This window comes from Camelus dromedarius, chromosome 14 (assembly GCF_036321535.1).
Source record: "Camelus dromedarius isolate mCamDro1 chromosome 14, mCamDro1.pat, whole genome shotgun sequence".
Taxonomy (NCBI): Eukaryota; Metazoa; Chordata; class Mammalia; order Artiodactyla; family Camelidae; genus Camelus; species Camelus dromedarius.
The window spans coordinates 58,138,942-58,164,563 of NC_087449.1; the positions used below are offsets into that span (position 1 = coordinate 58,138,942).

At 40.8% G+C, this 25,622-nt stretch overlaps 1 protein-coding gene across 9 annotated transcripts in view; it reads left to right on the top strand.

Moving 5' to 3' along the window:
- The first annotated feature begins 3,021 nt into the window (after positions 1-3,021).
- Positions 3,022-25,622, top strand: part of UBR4 (ubiquitin protein ligase E3 component n-recognin 4) — a 122,423-nt gene continuing 99,822 nt past the window's right edge. For 7 of the 9 annotated variants that reach the window (XM_031464202.2, XM_031464204.2, XM_031464208.2 and 4 more), the window contains exons 1-17: positions 3,023-3,220; positions 9,980-10,077; positions 11,276-11,379; positions 12,129-12,258; positions 12,350-12,489; positions 12,994-13,096; positions 13,218-13,359; positions 13,524-13,648; positions 16,313-16,437; positions 17,017-17,076; positions 17,394-17,584; positions 20,675-20,774; positions 20,912-21,049; positions 21,609-21,726; positions 22,559-22,746; positions 23,703-23,862; positions 23,978-24,063. In XM_031464202.2, the coding sequence (XP_031320062.2) occupies positions 3,045-3,220; positions 9,980-10,077; positions 11,276-11,379; positions 12,129-12,258; positions 12,350-12,489; positions 12,994-13,096; positions 13,218-13,359; positions 13,524-13,648; positions 16,313-16,437; positions 17,017-17,076; positions 17,394-17,584; positions 20,675-20,774; positions 20,912-21,049; positions 21,609-21,726; positions 22,559-22,746; positions 23,703-23,862; positions 23,978-24,063 (2,184 nt within the window). In that variant the 5' untranslated portion in view covers positions 3,023-3,044. Of the gene's footprint in view, positions 3,221-9,979; positions 10,078-11,275; positions 11,380-12,128; positions 12,259-12,349; positions 12,490-12,993; positions 13,097-13,217; positions 13,360-13,523; positions 13,649-16,312; positions 16,438-17,016; positions 17,077-17,393; positions 17,585-20,674; positions 20,775-20,911; positions 21,050-21,608; positions 21,727-22,558; positions 22,747-23,702; positions 23,863-23,977; positions 24,064-25,622 lie in introns of all 9 variants that reach the window. The other 2 variants (XM_031464203.2, XM_031464205.2) reach the window with 2 other exon arrangements.

A 25,622-nucleotide genomic window follows, 5' to 3' on the forward strand; every position in this document is an offset into this window, starting at 1 on the left:
TTACACTGATTGAAATGCCAGGAGAGTCCTATCCACCTTTTCCTGGTGTGCCCTGGAGCACGAGCTCTGACAAACTGCACTTTACTACTTAAAACAAATGCTCGTAAGATCAATATAGGAAATGAGCTTTGTGGTACCATAATTTCCATTTTAAAAATGAAAGGTATCTTTTTGGTGTTATACGTCCTTTTATAAACATAAGAAGAATTTGTTTCAAATTCAGACCATATAAAATGCAGTATTGTGGGGAAAAAAGTCAATACTTTAGGATTACAAATGACTGTATCATACCACCAAATTTAATTAGGCTTCTTTCTATTCACTTATATTCTTGGTATTCAAAAAAAAAAAAAAAAAAACTGTTCACTGAGAATTACCAAAAAGGAGCTGTTCTCCATTTGTAGTATTCAGTGTTGCATTAGAAGTTTCCACAGAATATGCACTGACCGCTGGTTCTTACAACTTTTAAAATCTCAAGAACAGATTGACTTGACTTCTGCTGGCCCCCCTGGGAGCTAATAGTGATGGTTTATTCATCCAATTGTTTCTAAACACACAGTATCTCCTAGGATTTATTTCAAGCAACTCTCTATCAGATGGAATCTTTTTGAAATAAAAACACCAATATCTCTTGCTTTTGAGTACTGTTTCTGCAGTGACATTCACCTCTTCTTGTTGTTTGCTTTTGGAGGGATAATTTATAACCACTAAAGTGACACATCCTAAGCATACATAGCTCAATGAATACCGTGTGTGTATTCATGGAACCATGAGTTGTGTCAAGATACAGAACTCTCCCAGCTCCCAGCAGGTCTCATGCCTCCTCCTACGCTGCATTCCCACATTGCTTTTGTTTGCTTGTTTTTATTTTTTTAAAAACATTTTTTGTGGGGGAAGTAGTTAGGTTTACTTATTTTATTTATTTTTAGAGGAGGTACATGGGAATTGAACCCAGGACCTTGTGTATGCTAAGCATGCGCTCTACCACTTGAGCTATACCGCCCCCCACCCCCGTTTGCTTGTTTTTAATTGAAGCATAGTTGATTTACAATATTGTGTTAGTTTCAGGTGTACAGCAAAGTGATTCGGTTGTATATATGTATGTATAGATCTATATAATTTTTCCAATTCTTTTCCATTATAGTTTATTATAAGATATTGAATACAGTTTCTTGTGCTATACAGTAAATCCTTGTTGTTTATCTATTTTATAAGCCACATTGATCTTTAAACTATACCATTCAGCTATGGCTGCTTAATTTTTTTCCTTTCATTGCATTTCCTGTGACATGACTATGTATTTCTCTTTTATCTCTTTTATAATTTATTTAGTGCCTTGCCCAGCCACTTGGGATTAGAAGGGATTACTATTCTTCAGTTTCTATCTTATTTTCTGGACCAAAGTACTAGAAGCTGACGTTTTATCTGGAAGTCTTTTTGTATACTATTTATCCTGTTCCTTTCTTTTGTTATCTAAATTTAGAATGTACATGCCATTCCAAATTTTTACAGCAATACAAGAACAAATTTCCAATACTGAATGTGGTATTTATAAAGAAAGATCTTTACCTACAGTGCTTTCTCCAAATCTACAAACCAGAAATAGTAAAAGTATTTTTAAAAATATGTTCAGGAGCAGGTGCAAATGTCCCTGTGGTAGTCTGTATTTGCCTTTTTATTCTCTTCCAGCTGCAGCAGCAGGAGGAGGAAGGGGGTAGGATCATTTACTCTTTTATTATTTCCTGAAACCTCTCCAAGAGAACCTTTGCAGAATAATTTTGTCCTTTGGGTAAAATAAAATTAATGTCCCAAGAGCCACTACAAAAATGCCTTGTCTCCAGCCTCTCCTTAGGGCTCTGTTCTCTGTCTTGCAGTGGTACCATATTTACTGTGTTCCAGAAAGGTTATTTTTTTATGCCTTTCATTTTTCTTATTTTTATGTTTAAGAAATCTGTTGTTAATTATTATTGACCCTGATATACGGAAGACATTAAAGGAAAATCCCTACGGTTATTAATGAAGCCACGTTTTCCTCCAAGATTGGCCTTGACTTGGCTGCATTTTATTTCTAATGTAAAGTAGGTCTTTTCTTACTAAAAGTCCAGATTGATCACCAGGTACCAATTTATTTTTCAGCGTTATACCGGGAACAAAAGGCGCTCCTCCAAACCTTGGGGGAGAATCTCAGGGCCTCGAGCTTGACGTTGTTCATCAAGCCCTCAAACACAAGAAGGCCCTCAAGGCACGCATACCTTTCCCAGAGTCAAAGTGCTTTTCTCTCTTAGATCTAAAGCCCAGATCATTTTGTCGTTAAAAATCTAGACATTATACCCTGTAGATAAAAGGTTACATTCTTTGTTAGTAGAAGAGCGGGGGAAATGGAACGTTACACAGCAAATCGCAAAGAGCGATGCAAACGCGAGCTGGTAACATTACTCATGAGGGTAACCAAAACATAAAAGGGATTTGAGCGTGAAGAAAGTAAGGACCAGTGATTACAGTAACAGCGAGAGGTGGTGTGAGAAGCAGAAAGAGCTTTGTAAACTGAAGCGCTTTAGTATTAACTATGGGGACGCATCAGAGAGGGGAAGAAGCGGGTGAGAATGATTAGGCTTCGACCTCCTCTTCTCATCCTTAGCTGTCTCGGGCCGGGACCATGGTATTCACCGATGCATGGTCTACTTCGCTGCCTTGGTCTTGTCAACTGAAACTAAGTTCCCAACTCACCTTTCCCCGGTGCCTGGAAGCCCTAGAACTCCCAACTTCAGGAACGACTTCCAGCGCGCAGGCGCGGAACTTAACGCTGCCGCCCTCACCAGAAGCGCTGCGTCCCGCGCAGGCGCAGCCCCTCGGATCCACCCCCAACGCCGCGCCACGCTCCCACTGCGAGAGCAGAGGGAGGCCGTCCTCTCGCGCCGCGTGTTTTGGCAGGCGACCGCGTCGCGCAGTCTGACGCGCCGATTGCGTCACTTCCGCCCCCTCCCGGGAGGCGGTGCTGGGCCGGTGGCAAACCCCCGGAGGGAGCCGCAGTAGTACGACGGAAGATGGCGACGAGCGGCGGCGAAGAGGCGGCGGCTGCGGCGCCGGCGCCCGGGGTCCCGGCAACGGGGTCAGACACGACCCCGGGCTGGGAGGTGGCTGTGCGGCCCCTGCTATCCGCGTCCTATTCCGCCTTCGAGATGAAGGAGTTGCCGCAGCTGGTGGCCTCAGTCATCGAGAGGTACCGGGCGGCGGCCCCGGCCGGGCGGGCGCCGGGAGGGGGAGGGGAGGTCGTGCCAGAGGGTCTGGACCCGCTTTCAGGCTGCCTTCTGCCGCTCTGGAACCCTGGTCCCAGCCACGGCTTCGGGGTTCCCCGGCCCTGGGAGACGAAGGCTTGTCTGGCGTTCCTTCCGCCAACCTGGGTAAATCCCCTGTGCCTCAATTTCCCTCCCGAGCAAAACTTTTGAGGACGCTCTCTCGGGAGGGCGTGGCTGGGCCGGTTTGGGAATGATTTTGAGGTGCATCGCGCTCTTAGAGGAATGTCGCTGGGGCTGCCCCTGTGTTAAGGTCAAAGCACCGATGAGTTTGCATTTCTCGCCCGCACTTACCCCTCTAGCTTGGGCCAGAGCGGAGCACGGGGTTTAAATTCTACCACATAATTTAATAACGGTCTCCGCGGTGCTGTAATCACTGGGGGCACGTGCTAGTCTGTGACTGAAGCCACTGGTTACCATTGATGACTTTTTCAGGTTGCACGTATGGTATATTGCTACTGTAACGGTCTCTGATTAAAAACATTTCAGTGTGTTAGTCTGGGAGATCATTTCCCCACTGAAACAGTGTACTTGGGCTGTCTCCCTCTCAATAAAGTATCTTCAGACTCTTATCAACGAGACTGTTTATTTTTTTGTTGCTACATGGTTTTATCTTTTTATACAGAGATTCTTAGATTGTGAGAATTGTGTTCTTAGAGGCCATGATACCAGAGCCCCTGCCTTTTCCTATCTTACCTTGCGCAGAGCAGTCTTTTATTAGTTTAGTGGTAGGCATGCCTTCGATCTCACTTTCATTTTTCTAGCCAAACCTTACTTCAGCAACTGTCTGAAATTGCTAACTGGGTTATTTTAGCTTCATGCCAACAAGAGTGCATCTTCATGTTATCCAGAAGGTTAGAAATTGCTGTTTATTACTCAAGGGAGACCCGTAGTTTGAAAAGTTTGTTTATTACGGTGTTTATTGTTAGGTTTGTGATGCTTTGGATGTGGTTTTAAAAAATAATTATAATAAAATAATTGTTGGGTTTGGTAACTTCACAGTTAACTTTACAGATGGATTTTTCTATCTAATCTTTTAGCCAAGAATTTTCTGGAGATGTAAACAAATATCAAAGATACTGCTCTCAAATTATGTAGCCTCTTTTTAACTGTTTTAAACATTTGGATTAGTGGCACTTTTCCTGAAATACACTCATCACACTACTTACAATGGATCGCATTCCACTCTTTTTAGAACGTTTGCTTTTATATTTCCATGGACATGAGCTGTGTAGGTTTTAAAGTCATTTGTTAACACTGTCCCAAACATCTGACATTATGGGCCTATGCCTTTTAATTAAAAAATTTTTTTAACTTATTTATTTATTTTATTTTAATGGAGATACTGGGGATTGAACCCAGGACCTCGTGCATGTTAAGTATGTGTTCTACCACTAAGCTAACCCTCCCCACTGGCCCATACCTTTTAAACTATAATACTTAACCAACTCCCTCCAACCTGTGGAAAGAGCCAAAACCAAGTACATCAAAGTATGTTTAAATTTTGCCAGTAAGTGATAGGGGCCTCTTTTACACCCTGTATAGCTAAGATAATCAAGGGTTGCCTTTGCTTGTAGACACTAGTAAGAACTCATTTCATGGTTTAGAAAAGAAGTACAAACTGATGGCTGTTTAGTAACATACTTTTTCTTTTTCTTTTATGTTATAAAATTGAGGTACAGTTGATTTACAATGTTGTGTTGGTTTCAGGTGATTCAGTTACATATATATTCAGTTTTTTTTTCCATTATAGGATATTTTAAGATATTGAATGTAGGTCCCTGTGCTATACAGTAGGTCCTTGTTGTTTATCAGTTTTATATGTAGTAGTGTGTATCTTTTAATCCTAAACTCCTAATTTATCTCTCCCTCTCTTTCCCCTTTGGTAACCATAAATTTGTTTTCTGTGTCAGTGAGTCTGTTTCTCACTGTTTTGTAAATAAGTGTATTTTTATCTTTTTTTTTTTTTTAAGGTTCTACATGTAAGTTATATTGTATAATGTTTGTCTTTCTCTGTCTGACTTACTTCACTTGGTATGATCATCTCTAGATCCATCCAGTGCACTTTTATTGGAAGACAAGATCCTTGAAGTCTGTGTTGTGGTTTTTGCGGCTTAGTCAGCTTTGGAATCCTGTTACATGTCCTCTTCAGGCTCTCTGATAGCAGTATGATCTTATTAAGGTTGCACTTATTGTCTGAGAGATCACTTTCCCCCAGAAACCATATTCCCTTCCTCTCTTTCTCTTCCCTCCGCTCTCCCTCCCTCAATAACATATCTTCACACTCTTACTCATGGGACTGTTTATGGTTTGCTGTGACATGGTTCTGTAATTTCCAGAAGACATTTCGAGAAGAAATACCTGGCTTACAAGATTTTTACAGTTAAAACAGCTAAACATGTCAAGTGTTCAGTTTGGTGTAGAGCAGAAGTTGGAACACTTTTTCTGTAAAGGGTGAGAGAGTAAGTATTTGCGGGCTGTACAGGGTCGTGTGCATGCATCAGCTCAGCCCTTGTAGGGGGAAGCAGCCACATACGCTACTAAATGAATGGGCGTGGCTGTGTTCCAGAATTCTTTTTACGGGCACTGAAATGTGAGTTTACATGTTACAAAATATACTTCTTTTTCTTTTTTTTTTAGCCATAAAAACAAATGTAACAACCATCCTTAAATATGGGCCGTACGAAGATAGATGACTGGCTAGATTTGACCTGCAGCCTGTAGTTTGCCAGCCCCTGGTTTGGAGTGCAGAAATCCATACCCTACTACCAGTATTCTGTTTCTCAGAAATTTTATTTGCCTTTCAAAAAAAAAATGAAATAAGGGTGGCAGAATTGTGGAATTATTTCTTGAACATTAAGTTATGGCCACTGAGTACAGGACCAGGTTAGAGCCAGCACTACGCAGATGCTATAGTTCACTTCGTTTTGTAGTTAATAAAGGTTTAGGTGCCTAGGCTGTTACTTTAACTCTGTGATGGCTGCTCCCATCTCCTGTGGTTCCTGTGTTTCTTTCTGTTGTTATGCTTCTAAGGTTTTTCTTCCTTGCCTCCAGGGACCTATTTTTCTGTTGCAGTCTGCTACCCTCTGCTTCCCTTTTTCATGCCCTGGCTTCATCATGCCAACTCTTACTCCCTATCCAGTGGCCTGCTCGTCCATTGAATTCCTCCCTTTTTGACTTTAGGAGACTATGCCACGTGCCCTCCTCTCTCAGTACTCCACCATTCTAGTCTACTTTCTGTCTGTTTTTTCATACTTTTACACTTGAAATTGACCTTTGGGTTTGAATAAAAAGTAGATAATTCCTAAATCCAGACCCTGTTTGTTAAGTTTGACTTTATAACCAAATTGAAACAAAGGAGGGATAGATTAACATGGGTAAACTGGGAAGCGTACTCTCAAAAGTGTCATTAGATTTTTAAGAGAAGAAGATATCTGAGTTTACTTAAAGGTAACTTCATTTCTACTACCTGTTGCTAGCATGTCTTTTAGTAGTAAAGACTGGAAATCTTTTAAACACCATTATTTTTCTAGACCAGAAATGAAGCTCGAATTAGCTTAATGGAGCACATGCCGTATGTGAGCTTAATTAGTATAATTGCTGAATGTAGCCTTATATACCATCCAATATAGAATTCCTTTTTTAACTGTGCAACATATGTTGGTGAATGTGGTTGTCACTGAACAATTTGACTGAGTCTTTGTAGATTTAAAAAAAAAAAAAAAGTGTGTTTCCCAAGCCAGTCCTTCCCAGTCTGTCCTGGCTTTCTTAATGATAAGCCTCCTTGAGTCTCTGCCTCCCAGCTGTTTGATAAAATTAGGCCTGAGAGACCTGCTTGGGAAGACAGAAGCTGTTGCAACTTCCCCATTAAAAATCGAGTCATTTCCTAAAAACCTTGAAAGGGAAAGAGGGATGTACCAATGCCATGACTGGTTGAGTTTTTTTGCTGTAGGACGTAAGTCTGTGATTGACCTACAGGGAAAAAAAAACAAAAACAAAAAAAAACCCAGCCACCAAATGATGAGTGTAGTTGTGAGATTGGGTAATGTTTCCATGTCTTAGTGTCACATTCCACACAGGTTTGTCAAGACTGTGAGGGATGTATGTGAAAACTCTCAGTTCTTTAGTTAACGTGTATTAAATACCCTGTGACACAGCAGATGTTCAATAAGTATGTATTTTTCAAATGAATATAATGTATTCATTATGCTTACAGGTTTCATGATTGCAAGTGTCTTGAAACAAGTAAGCATGATGGATTCTGTACTCGGGAGTTTATGATTCTGATAAGGGGAAAGGGCTTTGTGGAGTTTCCACAGTTTACAGAAAAGATATGAGTAGTATGTTATCTAAGAGGGAGAAGGGAAGTGAATCCTTCATCTTTTATTTTGCCCTCTCAGATTTCTGCCTCTTCCTAAAAAGCCTAGATATTTCTAGACCCTTGCCAGTTCTTTTTCAGTTACATGTCAAATTGGATTTCTCTGACCTGGCTGCTTAGCTGTTGTTTCCCTTTCTGCTCTGCCTTGCGTTTATTTTGTATGGACTATGAACGCTTCAGATTCCTTGTCTTTTCAGCAGTGTTTCAGGCTCTGTGATCCTTTTGTTGCAGAGTTTGTTAGGATAAGCAGTTATTTGAGGAAAATAGCTTGACTGCCTAGGGGTGAGATTTTTTTTTTTCCTTTAAGTCTCCTTATTTTTCTTCCTCTGTGTTGTATTTGCCGTCAGCTTCTTCATTCTTCCTCTTTTTACCTAACATCTTGCCCTTTGTTCCCTTGTTCCATTTCTTTGCATCCTCTGGTGTCTTGGTGTCTGTCATGTTCTTGGGGAACGAGGGTGGTGTAAGGAAGCAAGGTAGCACACCTTCATCAGGTTACTCATACACACACTTGTTTCTTTAGAATCAAGAGATAGGACATTGTCCTTTGAGCCACATGTCCACCTGTCTACTCTCTCCTACACATCTTTTTAAAACTAATTTCCCCAGGTTTATCCTTCGTTGCCCTAAGCAGATGGTAAGTGGAGCTCAAGACTGCTCCATTTTTTTCTATTACCAATCTCTATCTTTCCCCAAAAGGCGTTCTCCTTGTTTCTTGGTTGGAATAAGGTGGTTAATGTATTTCTAGGATAGGAAGTAGAGTTTGTTAAATCACAGTGTGGCAACATTGAACCAGGCAATTAAATGAGTTTAGTCCTATATTTTACAAATATTTTGTTATCTGGATGGGAATAAGTTCATCTTTTGGATGGGCAGTTTTTCTCTTAGTTTTGGTAAACCTGTTCAGCTGAAAAACATGGGAGTAAGCAGCTCTAAAGTTTTGAAGTAAAGCAGAGAAGGTGAATATGTAGTAAAAATCTATCAAATTACAGAGTAGGGAAACTTTAGAGCAATGAATACTAAAGTGTAAGGGTGGGAATGAAGGAACAACCATGCATACGAGATAGAAGCGGTGGGGCAGGGAGTTCTCTGCTGAATGGATGTGACCCTTACCAATGTGATGGCCCCCGGAAACTTTGAGTACTGCTTGCTCTGTAAGGGTTTTTATTTCCTTCTTCTTGTCCATTTGACAAATAGGGAGAAATGATGATTGGTGGGCAGGAATGTCCTTGCACATAAATAAATAAATACTAAGGTGCTGCCTAAATATTTTTTTTCTTGGTGAGGGAGTTATTCCAAGATAAGGAACTGATCTTTGATAAATACCTGTTTATCCTTGATAAATCCCCAAATAGCAAAGAGTTGGCAATGCCAGGCTTTTAAGTGCTGCTGTTTGAGGTGATTCAGCACTTAACATTGGCACCTTCCAAATGTTGAACTTGTGTTTTTTGGCTCCTGTGTTGATTTGGCAAGTGGACAGAGTCCTGACTGTTTACATTTCCCTTCCTTGGGTGATAGTTCTTGGTGGAGAATTAACTTACTGAGGAAACTATTTAGCTACATTGCTCTCCTCTTTCCATTTAATAAGGTACATTTTAGTGTTTTCTTTGCCTTCTCGTTTCTTGGATTGCTGACTAGCATCTGACTTAATAGAATAATATAAATGTATCCAGCTTTTAAACCTAGTTGGGCTCCAGATTTTCACTGAAGAGGGCATTTCCTTAGCTAAGGATAAGGGATGTGGTTAAAAATCATTTTGCTATGGTCTAGTTGTATCCTGTGGGAGTTGGGAAAGAAATGGAGAACTCTGGTACCTAAATTTTGGTTTCTAGACCCATCAGATGATCTATTCCCTTGAGTTGTTGATTTTTCTAATGTTGTTGCATTATGAACTGGCCTTCTTTGGTTTTCAGAATGGGTTGCTATAGTCTGTGTTCCGCTAACAGTGTTTTGAATGCTCTGCTCTACCTGCTTTTGGCCAGCACGTGGCATAATTAGCTTTTGGTCTTTGCCAATCTGTAATATAGGACAGAGTGGTATCCTGTTGTTTTTTTAACTTGACATTAATTCTAAGTGAGTTTGGTTCTCTTGTTTGTTAACCATTGCCACTTAACTAAGCCTGATACCTTGATCAAGGCACTTACTTTTCATTCTCTAAGCTTCACTTTCTCAGCTTGAATTTAGGGGTGATAGCAGTGCCTACCAAGCAGGATTGCTGCAGGGGTTAAGTAAGGTAATGCCTATTAAGAGGTAGGGTATCTGGCATATAGTAAGCACTAAGTGAATGTTGGCTGAATTATTTTCTTTGCAGTGAATCAGAAATCCTGCACCATGAGAAGCAGTACGAGCCATTCTACTCATCTTTCGTTGCACTTTCCACGCACTATATTACAACAGTTTGTAGCCTTAGTAAGTATTCCTCTCTTGTTACTCGCTTATAAGGGCTTGTGAATGGGGGGATTGTGTATCCTCTTGTTAGGGTGTCTGAACAAGTTGTTAATGAAGTCTGTTTCAGGTTCATCCAAGAGTGGAGACAACTGTCTATCTGATAAGGCGCTTGACGTTCCTTTACCTAGGCCAAGCAGAAAGGATTTAAAAACTGTTTGATTTGGACATCTATTTCATAACCCATTAAGTTAACCTTGCCTTTTAAATCGAAAGCATTTTATTGCCTTCACACACGTGACTACTAGTGTGCTAATTTCAGGGAGTGGGAGTTGGGGGATTAGGTGGATACTGACCTGGGGTTAGCAGCCACTACCCAAGGCTCTATTCTTGATTTGGTTTTGGTGAGAAATTAAATTTTTCTTTCGTGTTCTCTGCTATGTGAAGGAATTTCAACTTCAGTTCCCCATCTTTTAAACTTTTCTGTCCCCAAAGTGACCAAGCCCTTACTTTCCACTATTTCTGAAATTTTGCATTTTCACTTTTTAAAAAACATCCTAACTCATAGTTCTGAAGAATTCTAATTATTTGTTTACTTAAATAGTTTGCTAAGCAAGTGAAGTGAAAGGAAGTTACAGGGTTGCTGAGTAATCTTTCAGTGTCCAGTGCTGTTTGTCATAGTCATTGACTGCTTGTGTAGAATCACTTAGCTTGGGGAAACTTTGAGTAGGAAGCCTGTTGCAAAAAGGGAAAGGAGAGGTTGTATACTCTAGTGGTTAAGAAGAGCATGAACTTCAGAGTCAGGCTTCCTGGATTTGACTCTATAGATATGTGACTTTGGGCAAGTCATTTAAACCCCTCTGTGGTTTAATTTCCTTATCCTTTAAAAAAAGGGAGAGGAATGGGTAACAGTAATACTTACCTCATAGAATTGATTTAAGGGTTAAGGGGGTTAATATATTTGAAGTGCTTGGTACTCACTGTGATGTACTTCATATTATAATTATCTTTAAGTTGATCTATGAGCAATTGATGGCTATCAATGCCAAGATGCCTTTAGTTGCCTGTTGGGTTGTTGGTTCTGGATAATTATTATCATAGAATGCTATTGGGAATGTTGGACTTACGGGGCTCAGTACTGGTTTTTTTTTTTGACTTGTGGACTGTGAGGCTGAAGTGAGTTTAGCAGTGTGGGGTTAAGTAAAGCTTATTACTTTCTCAGTTCCCCGGAACCAACTTCAGTCGGTGGCAGCAGCCTGTAAAGTCCTGATTGAGTTTTCTCTCTTACGTCTGGAGAATCCAGATGAGGCTTGTGCTGTGTCCCAGGTAAGTGTGATGGGCCCCTTTCTGGCCCTTACTTTAAGGTCGGCCTTGTGACTGGCTAGTGGAATGATGGAGAAGGGATGCCATAGGGCAGGGGTTGGTAAACTTTTTCTGTAATAGGCCAGATAGTAAATGATTTGCTGACCGTCCAGCCCCTGTTGCAGCTAGTCTCTGCCTTTTAAACTCTGCTTTGTAGTGTGAAAGCAGCTGCAGACAATACATAAATGGACGAGCATAGCTGTGGTCTAGTCAACTTCATTTACAAAACCAGGCAGTGGGCTGAACTGGGGTGATGGTTTGCCAACCTCTGGTACAGAGGGCTGCAGAGGCCTTTTCAAGGATTGCAGTTATATGCCTGTGGGGGCCAGGCAAGTAACATAAAATGAGTCAATGGTAGCTGAGGCGGGTGCATGACTTAGCTATAAAGGGGCCAGTCACTACTTGGCTCTAGCTGATTGTTGCCACTCAGGAGACTCGAAGTGAGTCTACCTTGTGAATTACTGAGAGAGACAGGAAGTCTGGATTTGTGTGTTAAACCTTCTGTGTTTTAAAAGGTTGGCCATAACTTCAGATTAAGACAACAACAACAAAAAGAACACAGTGAGACCATTAGGACAAATTTGTAAGCAGTATGGTCTGAGGACCAACAGCTTGCAGTCTCTGCTTTAGTGTTTTTTTCCTGATTTGCAGTTCCTGAGTATCAGAAGAGTAGGCTCTTCTAAAAGACTTACTTGAATTTGTTTTCTTTTCAGAAACACTTGATTCTCCTCATCAAGGGCCTTTGCACTGGCTGTAGCCGACTGGACAGAACTGAAATTATCACGTTTACAGCAATGATGAAATCGGCCAAGCTGCCACAGACGGTGAAGACGCTCTCAGATGGTGAGAGTGCCCACTTCCCTGGCCAGCTTTTTCCTTTTTTGCCGTGTAGGGGCACTCCCCTCATCTCTTCTCTTGCTTTTGTTTTTTGTAGTGGAAGATCAGAAAGAGATGGCCTCACCAGTAAGCCCAGAGCTGAGGCAGAAGGAGGTCCAGATGAATTTTGTGAACCAGCTGACATCAGTTTTCAACCCTAGGACTGTAGCATCATCGCCCGTAGGTCCACAGGCTCCAGTGAGTTACTTCAGCCAAATGGCCTCATCCTGTGGAGTTTAAGATGATGATACTAGGAAAAAATAGCTAACATTTTATATTTAAAATATAAAATGATAAACATGCCTGTGGTAAGAAAAAAGTTGAATACAAACCCAAAGTCTGTAACACTCACCCAGTGTCTTCTGTCTAGTCATTAATATTTTGATGATCATTCTTCTATCATTTCTCAATTGCAAATAGGCAGATATACAGAGCATGTGCTCTTGCCTGTTAAAGACATCACTTTATACTAGTTACAGAATATACATATTTTAAAACTATGTATTTTCCCCTCCTCTTGGGAAAATAACTTGTCCTCCCCAACATTAGGGAGGAATTCCACCCTCATTAACTGGGGAGTCTGAAGAGTATCCATGGAGCTGCTGCTGAGTTTGGACCGTTGGTTTGGTTCTGAGCTTGAGGGCATCATTCAAGAGATGATAGTATCTTGGTTGGCCTTTCACATCCTTTGTTTCTCTTCAGGCGGAAGGAGAAAGTGATGAGCAGTCATCCACAGATCAGGCCTCTGCTATCAAAACCAAGAATGTGTTCATAGCTCAGAATGTGGCTAGTCTTCAGGAGCTTGGTGAGACTCTTAATTGTTGTCAGAAGGCTGGTTTCTCTGCTTTGAAAAACCACTTGAGTGGAAAAGAATCAAGCAGCAGACAGAAACCTGTTTGTAAGGTTGAGCCTTTTCATTAATTCAGGTGGCTCCGAGAAGCTACTGCGCGTGTGTTTGAACCTGCCGTATTTCCTCCGCTACATCAATCGGTTTCAAGATGCAGTGTTAGCCAATTCCTTCTTCATCATGCCTGCAACAGTAGCAGATGCCACTGCTGTTCGTAATGGGTAAGGTGCTCCAGGGTGCATATGATTTATATTTTGATGCTGCTCTCAAAAAGAGAGAAGCTAGTTCATTTCTCTGGCATGCTGACTTTCTTTAGCTGTTAGATTATAGAAGCAAGTCATTCAGCGAGACACTTTTGTTAATCTTCTCTTCTGTTGTGTTCCAGTTTTCATTCACTGGTGATCGATGTAACCATGGCATTGGATACCCTTTCTCTACCTGTGCTGGAACCTCTCAATCCTTCTCGTCTGCAGGATGTGACAGTCCTCAGCCTAAGCTGTTTGTATGCAGGTGCGAAATTATTCACATCTGATCTCACTTTCTCAGTCAAGCAGGATTATACTTTCCAGAAACCATGAGGTCCTTCTGAGTACTCTCTCCCCCTTTACTTAGTCCCTTCCCCCAAGGATCATCTTATATCTCGTAGAGGTGAAATGAGGTCTCAGTAGGAATCTTGTAAATTGCCTTATTGTTCAACTGCTGGCATATGTGCATATTTGAGTTTCATAGTATGTGCACGTAGTGTCTACTGTGTAAAAAGCAAAATGCCAAGTGCTCTTGGGATATTGAGATAAGCAGTATGTAATCCCTGCCCTCAAGGAGCCTGTATCTGAGCATTCTAGAATGAGAGGACTGTATTGTATAATGTAAGACAGAAGGTGATAAGGCAGTAAGGGAAGTGTAGAATATGATGGGCACACAAAGAAGGGAGAGGTTGAGTCTTGCTGTGGGAGTAGGTTTGAGGAGGGCTTCATGGAACAGGTGGTATCTGTTTATATTGATAAATACAAAGTCTTTTCTTCCTGCTCCCACAAAATCCCCTCTCTTCCTGTTAATTATGCTGCCATGGAAGTGGGGCCTGACAGCTGGTGTTTACTCTCTTTTAAGTTATTGTTACAATGACTTTTTAACCCAATTACTGATCCTTAGTTTTAAATGCTATAGTCCTGGTATGTCTTGGGAGGTATAACTATTTCCGCTGTTTACTGGGTTTTGTGAGTAGGGATTTGAACAGTCTTGGAAACCGGAACTTTGGAGCACAAAGAAATTGATGAAGTTAATCATTTCTTTGAATAGCTTTATTTTAAACATCTCTGTGCAAATAGGAATATAAAGATAAAGGCACTTTCAATCGGAGAAGGCAGTAGTCACTAAGGAGTTCTGTTGATGTGTCTTGGAGGGTAGATAGCATTTCAGCTTGGCTATCCCTAGGCAGAGGCAAAAGCAGGACCTAAAAAACTCTAGAATTAAAGAATGCTAGAGTTTGGGGGAACATACTGTGTGTGTGTGTGTGTGTGTGTGTGAGAGAGAGAGAGAGAGAGAGAGAGGTTAGTGGGTGTTGTATACCTGGAAAGGAAGGAGGACCCAGCTGCACAGGGCTTGGCAGTCTTAAGTCATTTGGACCATATCCTGTAGCCATAGAGACCATTAAAGACTCTGAAGTGTGATATGATCTGAGAGATACTTTAGGAAGCACATTCAAGCTGTAATATGCAGGGTATTGGTGTGGGGGAATTTGGGAGGCTGGACGACCTGTTAGGAGAAGTTTACAGCCACTCAGGCAAGACATGTGAGGGGCCAGAGCTAGAGCGGCTACAGTGGGAAGGGAGAGCCCAGGACACGTGTGGCAGTGCGTGCTCTCCAAGCCTATTTCTCACATTTATTTCCTAGCTCTCTGTCTTTGATTTTTGAAGTTTTAGATTTGGGATTTATTAATTTCAATTTTCACAGAATTTCTTGAATATCACAAGGCTCTCAGTGTACATAATTGACAAGGATTAAAGATTACTTAAAAATTCTTAGTTGTTCAAAGAGCCCATGCTTGGTTTGTTGTTAAAATCTGATCATTTGTGGGATTTGATTTAAAGAAAGGGATTTAGCTTTGATGTTGCTGAGAAATCCTAATTGGGGGATTTTTTTCCCATCATCTTAAAAATCTTAGTACATATTTTAAAATTAATAGATTCCATTTTTAAAGAAGTTTCAGGTTTACAGGAAAATTAAGCAGATGGTACAGAGTTCCCATATGTTCTCTTCCCTGCACATAGTTTTCCTTATTAACGTATTGCATTAATATGACACGTTTGTTGTAATTGATGAACCGATATTGATAGCATTATTACTAACTGATGTCCATAGTTTACATTAGGGCTCCTTATTTGTGTTGTACAGCTCTGTGGGTTTTGACAAACGCACAGTATCACGTAACCATCACTGTGTCAGACACAATATTTTCACTGCCCCTGAAATCCACAGTGTTCCACATGGTAATCCCTCTCTCCTACCCCCAACCCTAACCCCTGGAAACCACTGATCTTTTACTGTGTCCGTAGTTACCTTTCCCAGAATGTGACTAGTTAGAATCAACTATAAAGTTTGTAGCCTTTTCAGACTGGCTTCTTTTGCTTGGAGACGGGGTTTCAGGATGCCTTGCAGGTATCAAAATCCGTGAATGCTCGAGTCCGTTATGTAAAATGGTGTAGTACAGTCGGCCCTCAGCATCTGCAGGTTCTGCATCCACAGATTTCACCAGTTGGATCAAATCTCCAGATGTGGAGCATGCAGATGTGCAGGGCCAACTGTATACATTTAAGGTTCCTCTGTGTCCTTTTGTGGCTTAGAAGCTCATCTCTTTATTGTTGAATGATAGTCCTTGTATGGATATACTACAATTTGTTTACTGATTCACCTATCAAAGGACATCTTGATTGCTTCCATTTGTTGGCAATTACGAATAAAGCTACAATACTTGTGTGCAGATTTTTGTGTGGATGGAAGTTTTCAGCTCATTTGGGTAAATACCTAGGAGTGTGATGGCTGGATCATATGGTAACACTATATTTTGTCTTGCCCTTATGGAGTTTACTTTCAGTAATCAAATCCTCAAATTGCTTGTGGGTGGGTTGTGTTTTTGTGTTTCAGCTTCTTGGAATGTGTGCATCTTTTTTTTTTCAGGTGTGAGTGTGGCAACTTGCATGGCCATCCTTCATGTGGGTAGTGCCCAGCAAGTGCGGACAGGGTCCACGAGCTCCAAAGAAGAAGACTATGAGAGTGATGCAGCTACGATTGTCCAGAAATGTGTAAGCTACGGCTCTGGGGATGCGGGAGCCTTGGTTATTCGGATGAGGGAATGTGGCCAGTTCCATTTTCTTCCTTGTTAGAGGGAAGGACGTGGAGTGTTCCACATACCCCATACCCTTAGGCAGTAGGTCTCAGAGGTAGGCATTTAGTTTCTTTTTTGGCAGATTGGTTGGCTGCAGAAAGCGCTACAGTTTTGTGGTGGCAATAGACTTTGTGAAAAATGAATCATTAAATCAACAAATACATTTGAGGGCTTACTTTGTGTCAGTGTACTTTTAATGGAGGCATACGATAGTTTCAGTTGGTGATAAGTGGGTAGGATGAACGGATGTGATAGGAAGGGCTCTGATGCGGTCCTGGGTGTGCTGCTTTAGACTGGGTGGGGAGCATCTCTGACAAGGTGGCATGTGAGCTGAATGGAGAGAGAGCGTCATGTGAAGATGAAGGGAAGTCGTATCATTGGAAGTGGCTTCGAGGATACTTAACTCTTCAGGTTAAATTGATTTGGATAGGATTTAGCATTTGTAATGAACTATATCAGCTTGCTCAGATTTTTGTGTGTGTTTGATTTTGGACAGCTTGAAATCTATGACATGATTGGACAAGCAATTAGCAGTTCCCGCCGGGCTGGTGGTGAGGTAAGAAGCTGATCTCTGCTGTGTTCCCGTCTCACATACATATAGTCTCCCTTTGTTTGTTTTTAAATGAATGTACTGTGGATTGAATCGAGGACCTCATGCATGCTAGGCATGTGTGGTACCACTGTGCTCTACTCACACCCCTCCCCAGTTTTAATTAGTTATTTCTTTTAATGGAGGTACTGGGGATTGAACCTAGGACCTCATGCATGCTAGACATGCATTCTGCCAATGAGCTATACCTTCCCCTGATCAGTCTCTAAGATGTGTAGCCTTTAAAATCTGTTTATGTTTATTTCTTGTGCCTTTTTCAACAGCACTATCAGAACTTCCAATTGCTGGGTGCCTGGTGTTTGTTAAATAGCCTTTTCCTCATATTGAACCTCAGTCCTACTGCCTTGGCTGATAAGGGGAAAGAGAAAGATCCGCTGGCCGCACTTCGAGTGAGAGACATCCTTTCTCGTACAAAAGAGGGAGTGGGCTCTCCGAAACTGGGGCCTGGAAAAGGGTATGTGTCTGCTTGATTGCTGCTCATGTTGTGTTTTCCTGCCATTTTATATTGATGGGAGCTCCTTTCATCTCTATGTCAGTTGAAGAATTTGCCTCCAGCTAGTTGAATTTAACAACTAAGATGATGGTCATAGTTTACTATCTCTATGTCATAGCTGTGTGATGTGGGGTAAATCACTCATTGTCTGTGATCTTGTTTCCTTCTCTCTGAGAGGAAGAAAATATCTGTGTAATATGTATTTTAGGACTTCTGTGAGGTTCACATCAGAAAAAATGCTTCTATTTTGTGGAATAGGCTCATTTGACTTGGAGTTGGTTATTCACTTGGGTGTTTAACCTGTAAAGTGAGGATTCTGACAGGTCCTCCTGGCTTACTTCCTGAAACATTCACTACTGTTTCGATGAAGTATGGACAAAAAGCCTTGCTTGCCAGGAAGGAAGTGAGAAAGATGACTTCTGTGTTGTTCAAAGTTTTATTTTCTAGGCCCAGTCATTTCTGGATTTTATTTTACTTTTTTTAGTCCCTACCATGTGCTGCTAGGCTCTGTGCAGGCCTTGAGGGCACAGCACTAATCAAAGCAGTCCCCTCACCTTTATGGAGTTTATTTTCTAGCTAGAGCAATAGTGAACAAATACATTAGTAAATTCATAATAGATTATCGTTTATGAGTGTTGTGAAGGAAAATAAGCCAAACAGGGGTTAGAGAGTGGCGAGGGCTGTTATTTTAGTTAGCATGGTCAGGAAAGGGCTCTGAAGACGAGATACAGAGAACACACATGAAGTGACAGTGAGCTGTGCAGATATTTGGGGTAGATTTGTTTAGGTTTTGAGGTGGAAGTTTGATTGGCATTTTTAAGAATCAGCAAGGTCACTGTGGCTAGAGTAGAGAAATCAAGGAGGGAGAGGGGTCAAAAATTAGGTCAGAGAGGTGGCCAGGGCCCAGATCACCTAGAGCCAACTGTAATCAGTAGCTGTTACAGGGTTTTCAAGAGGCGAGTGATAATAATCTGATTTATTAGTGACGTAAGAACCCAGCTGCTGTGTGGAGAATGGACTGCAAGGTTGTAAGGCAAGAGGGAGAGAGAACAGTTAGGAAGCTAATGAATTACTAGAAATAGGAGATGAAGGGGACTTGGAATAGGGTTGGTGGTGGTAAAGGCAGGGAGAAGAGGTCAAATCAGAATATGTTTTGAAGGTATAGCTGACAGGATTTGCTGATGGCTTGGAGGTTGAGCGTGAAAAACGCGTCAGAATTTTTTGGTGTGAGCACCTGGGTTGTGTAATTTACTGGGATAGGAAACAGCAGTTTAGGAGTAGATTGGGTGGCAGGAAGGGGAAGAAATAAAGAATTTAATCTGGGCCATGCTGAGTTTGAGATGACTGTCAAATCTCTATATGTTGAGTACGCAGTTGGGTATGTGAGTCTGGAGTTCAAAGAGGAAGTCAAATTCTGGACCTTACTCAGCAGATTATTCAGTACCTTCTCTGTCCCAGACTCTGTGTTAGTTCTGGAATGCTTTAATGAATAATAAAGATAGATAACATTCCAGAGACATAAGACATTGATATTCATGCAAATATATGTCAAATTGTATCTAGAGAGTATTACAATAGGGGCGTTTGATCTGGTTAGAGTAATCAAGGCAGGCTTCCCTGAGGAAGTGTTAACTGAACTGAAATCTGAAATAGGCGTTGGGATGGTAGGCAGTAGACAGTAGGCAAAATAAGGAGGTAAGCACGTTCCAGAGAGAACAGTGGTTTGTGAATTTTGAGTGTCTGTCTTCACACTCTGGCATTGCAGAGGGAAATGGGAGAATGCCAAAGGCTATGTCCTTAGGAGTAGTAGTGACATTTTAAAAATGGCTGTAGTTTCTTGAGATTTAAAAGGAATAGATGTACAATTGTGTAGGTTACAAACCATAAGAAAGGCAAAAAATCATCTGAAATTCTACCACCCAAATTGGTAAACATTCTTCCAGACATTTTTCTGTGCACATATGTTAAACAAATATGTTTACAAAAATAGGACCACTGTTACAAAATATTGTAGGCATCTTTACAGTGGCACGATAGTAGATTTGATTTTTAATGTTAAAAATGTTTTTAATGACTGACAGTATTCCACCATGTAAATACACCATAGTTAACTAATTTATTGAACACTTATTTAGGTTACTCCAGATTTCTTGTTTTGATAAACTGTGCTTTGATGAACCTTCTAAAATATAAGTCCTTGTGAACTTGTTCAGTTATCCCCTTAGGGTAAATTTCTAGAAGTATAATTGTTAGGATAAAGGGCACACATTTAAAAACTTGAAATGTTTTGCTAAACTGCTCTGATGTGGATTCCTACCAGTAGTGTGTGCAGGTGCCCATTTCCCCAGGGCCTTTTTGACAGTGGGTATCACTAGTCTTCATGCTTGCTCATCTTGGAGGAGAAAGATGTTTCTGTATTGCTGTTTGTATTTTGTTGATTACTAGTGTGACTGGTCATTTCCACACTGTCTGTATCCTTTGCCTCAGTTTTCTCTTTGGTCTTTGTCCTTTTTTCTTATTGATTTACATGAGTTTGTTGTATGTTAGATTTACTAACCCTTTGTCATGTGGTCATTTGGAAAGAGAAAGTTTTACTCAGATTTAATGTAAACCTTTGTTTTTATTCTCTTTGGTTTGTGCCCAGATATTTTGTAGAAGTTGCTAATTTTTAACCTTTTTCATCTGAAAAGAATGACTTTTAAAAAGTTCAACAAACATTTGTTGGTTTCTTCACATAACCAATAGCTTTGAATTGACAGTTTAAATTCCAAAATTCCATGGATTTAGAAGAGTTCCTTCTAGTCCTGGAGTTCTTAACCTGAAGCCTGTGAATCCTTAAGCATTCTGTAGATGGGCTTCAGGGATATTGTGAGCTTCTGAAATTATATGCAGATTTTGTGTGTTTTTGTGATCGCCACCCCCCACCCCCTGGAAAGGTTCATAGATTCTGAAATGGGTCTAGGACCCTAAAATGGCAAGATCCATGGTTTCCGAGATTGTAATTTGTTGTGAGTTATCTTAAGGTTTATGTTTTCCTTTTCCTTTGTGTAGGCATCAGGGATTTGGGGTGCTCTCAGTAATACTGGCAAACCATGCTGTCAAGCTGTTAACATCTCTCTTTCAAGACCTGCAAGTGGAGGCTCTGCACAAGGTAAGGGATTGTACTCAGGGAGTCAGCACATTGACTGCTGGCTCCATTTCTGGGCAAGCCAGCTTGAGCCATCAGATCAGGTTGTTATTTCCTGCTGAGCTGTAACATTAATTCTCTTTTGATGTCATTACCTTCAGGGTTGGGAGGCAGATGGTCCGCCGGCAGTCCTGAGTATTATGGCTCAGAGCACCTCCATACAGAGGATTCAGCGGCTGATTGACTCTGTCCCACTGACGAACCTGCTGTTGACATTACTCTCAACTTCCTACAGAAAGGTGGGTGGGATCATGCCATTGATAATTTGGAAGATCTTTTTTCTTTTTTTCAAAATTGAAGTCTAGTTTCAGGTGTACAACAAAGTGGTTCAGTTAAATATATATGTGTATATAGGTAAATACATGTGGGAGATCTTATATAACTTTGTCAAAATGAGTAAGACTGTTCACTGTGATCTTTATAAACTCAATATTTGTGGTCAAGGATTTAAAAACGAGAAAAGCTCTGAAATGATTCCAGACATTTGAATTAGTTATTCATTATCAGCATTGTGATACATGCAGCTACTTGGTGATTTGTGACAGTTGGCATGCTGAGGTAGAAACATAGGGGACACTGGAAGCAATCCTTTTTCAGTTCTTGTCCATATTGCTGGTTTTGGAGTGCTTTTGTAAGATAAAACTATGAGAGTCCTGAAGCGAGCTGTTAGGAGAGGTACTTCTTGGATTTAGAAAAAAGAAGAGGACACAGAGAAAACTTTTTATGTGGTAAATGGGAGGAAATGGGATGGCTCCATTCTTGTGATCATCAGTTACAGAAACCTTGCTGTTTTCCCAGGCATGTGTCCTGCAGCGTCAGAGGAAGGGCTCCATGAGCAGCGATGCCAGTGCCTCTACTGACTCAAACACCTACTACGAGGATGATTTCAGCAGCACGGAGGAGGACAGCAGCCAAGGTAGACACCTCTCCTCTCTCTCCCAGAGGACAAGCTGCAGCATGTAGCAGGACGTTTCCCAGGAGATTCCTTTAGCTTTCTAGTCTCCGTGTTCTTTCGCCTGCCCAGCGTGCATCGTGACTTTACGTGCACTTAACGATGACAGGTTTTTCAAGAGTAAATGGAGCTGTTGAAGATTGCCCAGAAGCAAAGCTCAGATTGCTTTTCATTTCTTTCCCTCCCAAATCAAAATACATCTCAGTTGTTGCTGTTTCTTTTTGTGCTGACCCATTTTGAGAACGCTGCTCTGACTTCTCAGCGAAGGTTTGGCTGTTGTCTTAGATTTGTGGCTTGGGGAAGTGTAGAGAAAGAAACACCAGGTTCTGTTGTGGTGACACTAACATTCCTTCCTGCCTTGATTTGGAGAGAGATTGAGAGATTGAATAAGATAAATATCTCAGATTCTTTATAATCAGGTATGTGGGAGCAAGGTCTGATATTGCAAAAGGTACAGTTCTTACCTTGGGGCTTATAATTGGTAGGCAGGTAAAAATTTGCTCCTGAAAATGTTTGGCTTGTTGCCAGTAAAATACTGTGCAGTGGTTTCTCTTCCTTCATTGGGCTCTTTTTTTAAAAAAAATACCAGTTTTATTGAAGTATAATTTACATACAATAAAATACTTCCATTTTACGTATATATTTAGATGCATTTGACAGGTTTATGCAACTGTGTAACTACTAGTATAATCTAGATACCTGATGTTCTTTTTGACTCGGGCACTTTTACAAAGCAGATGTACTAAAAAAATTTTTTAAAGTGTAATTTTTGTTACTTTTCTCTTTCTCTGTTCAGATGATGACAGTGAGCCTATTCTGGGGCAATGGTTTGAAGAGACCATCTCCCCCAGTAAAGAGAAAGTGGCACCTCCGCCTCCTCCCCCACCCCCTCCGCTGGAAAGCTCACCTCGAGTTAAGAGCCCGAGTAAGCAGGCCCCTGGTGAGAAAGGCAACATTCTGGCTAGCCGCAAAGATCCTGAGTTGGTAAGAAGTGGATTTTGGATGTTAAGGAATGGGGAGAAGGGATGTGAGAAGCAGATCATTTGAACAAAAACATTTTGTACATTGGATAGCTAATGTTTAAAGGTATTTTTACTTAGGACTTAAGTGTATTGATTATGTTTGATAAAACACCTCTTGTACTCCTGGTGGTGGTTTTTCTGATTGAGCCTTTGGAGTTGGATGAAAGTGAGGCTGAGTCCTGCTTCTGTGACTCACTGGCTTTACGGCTTTGGGCGAGAATCTGAATTTCTCCAAGCCTCAGTTTTGTCTCCTGTTGGATGGGAGTGATTGTACCTCCTCTGAGAGTGTTGTGGAGAAGTGAAGAGCCCTTAGCTTAGGTCTGGTACGTCATAAATGATGGCGGACTCTTCATTCAGCCAGCACTTACTGACGTGCTGTGTGTCAGCCGCTCCTCAGGAGCTGTATCAGTAAGCAAGCCAGGCAGAGTCTTTGCTCTCATACAGCTTAGTCTAGTCACGTACGTGGATGTAAAACATTCACACAATAATTTAATTTTAATAGAGAAGTAAAGACCTGGAAATTCCAAATGTGTGTAATGATAATTTGGCTTCAGAATTGAATATATCAGTAATATCTGAGAGCTAGACAAATACAGGACCTTAGAGGAGTGAAAGAAATGAGTCTGTCTATTTGGAAGTCCTCTTGGAAGACTTCCTGTTTGGAAGTTTGTCCAGTATTTCTTGAAGTCTGTTGTATTATTAAATAGCATGCCATCTTCTGTAACTGGTAGAATCACATGGGAGAGACTATCATAATTAAACTTAGTTCCACTGTAGCTGATTTAAAATCTAATTCTTTAATTCATTGTGTTTATTACATGAGACCTATGGGTGTGTTTTGCTTTTCTATTTGTATTTAGGATTTGTGGGAGCTCTGGGCTTGTGACCCTGATACGAGCTTTTTTGTCTTCTGTTTAGTTCTTAGGTCTGGCTTCCAACATTTTGAACTTCATCACCTCTTCCATGCTGAACTCTCGAAACAATTTTATCCGAAACTATCTGAGTGTATCTCTTTCAGAGCACCATATGGCCACCCTGGCCAGTATCATTAAGGAGGTGGACAAAGATGGACTGAAGGGTCAGTAGACAGGAAACCCGCCTGGCGGATTTTTCCTGGTGGAGTTTGGCTGTTGCAGGGTGGTGCGACGTGTCAAGTAGATGCTCAATAATTGGTTCTCCCTCTTGTCTTCAAGGTTCATCAGATGAAGAGTTTGCTGCTGCTCTCTATCACTTCAACCACTCTCTGGTGACTTCTGACCTTCAGTCCCCTAACCTGCAGGTTTGTGTGCACTGTGACTGCTTCGGCCAGGAGCTCTCTCCGTCTGCACTCAGTAGGTTGCAGTCATTTCTGCTGCTGAGGAACAGTGTGTCATGGAATCCCCTCACTGGCAAGAGTGTTGAGAGATTTTCTTATAAATCCCTCTGCCTTACTTAGCACCATTTCAAGGAAAAGAAAATGTGTCCTTTATCCCTGAGTCACCTAGTAAGCTTTAAAGAAAAGGAAAAACTACAAGAACAACCACAGACGACTATCCTATTAGAAAAGTAAACAGATAAGAAGGCGTTTTATTAAAAAATATATATATATATATATACATTTATATATATAAATGGCCAACAAAGATAGGAAATGTTCAACGTCAGTAATCTAAGAAATATAAATTAAAATGCGTGGTTTAAAAGAATCAGTCAAATTACAGGAGAGAGGTGCTCTCACATACACTCTTACTTGCTAACCCACCACCATAATAAAGTCTACGATTTTGATTGTAGACTTCTAAACGTTGTGGCTTTCTTCCTCACTGAAGTAGCTGATGCTTTGAATCCTAAATCTTAAATTCCTCGTTTCATTAGTTTCATGTATGTATTTGTTTTTGCATTTAAGGAATACTTCAAATTTTAAAATTATTTGTTTTTAGTAATGACTTCATGCTCTATGCAATTTTTTCAGCTTTTTTTCACTTAATATTATTTAGTACTTTATTGCCATAATTCATCTACATTGTTACATATTTCTGTAGTTTCTGTTTCAATTTCTGTATGATATTCTGTTGTGTTTGTGACTCTATCAGTTTATTCGTCTGCCTTCTCCCAGTGATGGTCATTTGGGTGTCAAGTTTTATTGCTATTCCGGGTGTTGCTGTGATCTTTCTTATACATGTCCCCTGTTACAAGTGAGTCTCTTGGGAATATATATGTAGGCGTAGAATTGACAGGCTTTAGAGTATGTGACCTTAAGCAGATAATGCCAAACTGCTCTCCAAAGTAGTTGCACCAGGTTTTACTTCCACCAGTAGTGTGTCAGGGATATGTGGATCCACATTCTCTCTCAACATTTAGCAGTGTCATATTTTGATAATAACTTTTTTAACATGGTCAGAGTTAGTGGTTCTCATCTTTTGCGTACATAAAGATTCCTGGGGAATTTGTTAAAAATGAAGATTTCTAGTTACTGTGACCACCCCCTGCCCCAGCCCTCAGTAGAATTTAATTTGGTAGCTCTCCAGTAATTTGCCCTAAGAGTGTTTTGAAAATTTTCTTGTCACTCTTAAGATTGTTTCAGTGGATGCTCAGAATCAAAACACAGTTCAAGAGCTTACACTTGCCCCCAAAGGGACAAAAATTCAGCAAACTATTTTAAGAGGTTAAAATTGATTCACATAACCCCACGCTATTTGAGAAATTCTTAAGAATTTTTTTGTTGTTTAAAAGATAATTATAAAATTTATTATACTTACCTAAAGTAGAAAGTTGTTAACCAGTCTAAGGTGAAAAGAAGGAAGTGCTTCAGTAAGTATACTGCCTGCAGCACCTTCTCAGACTACAGGCTCACAGTGT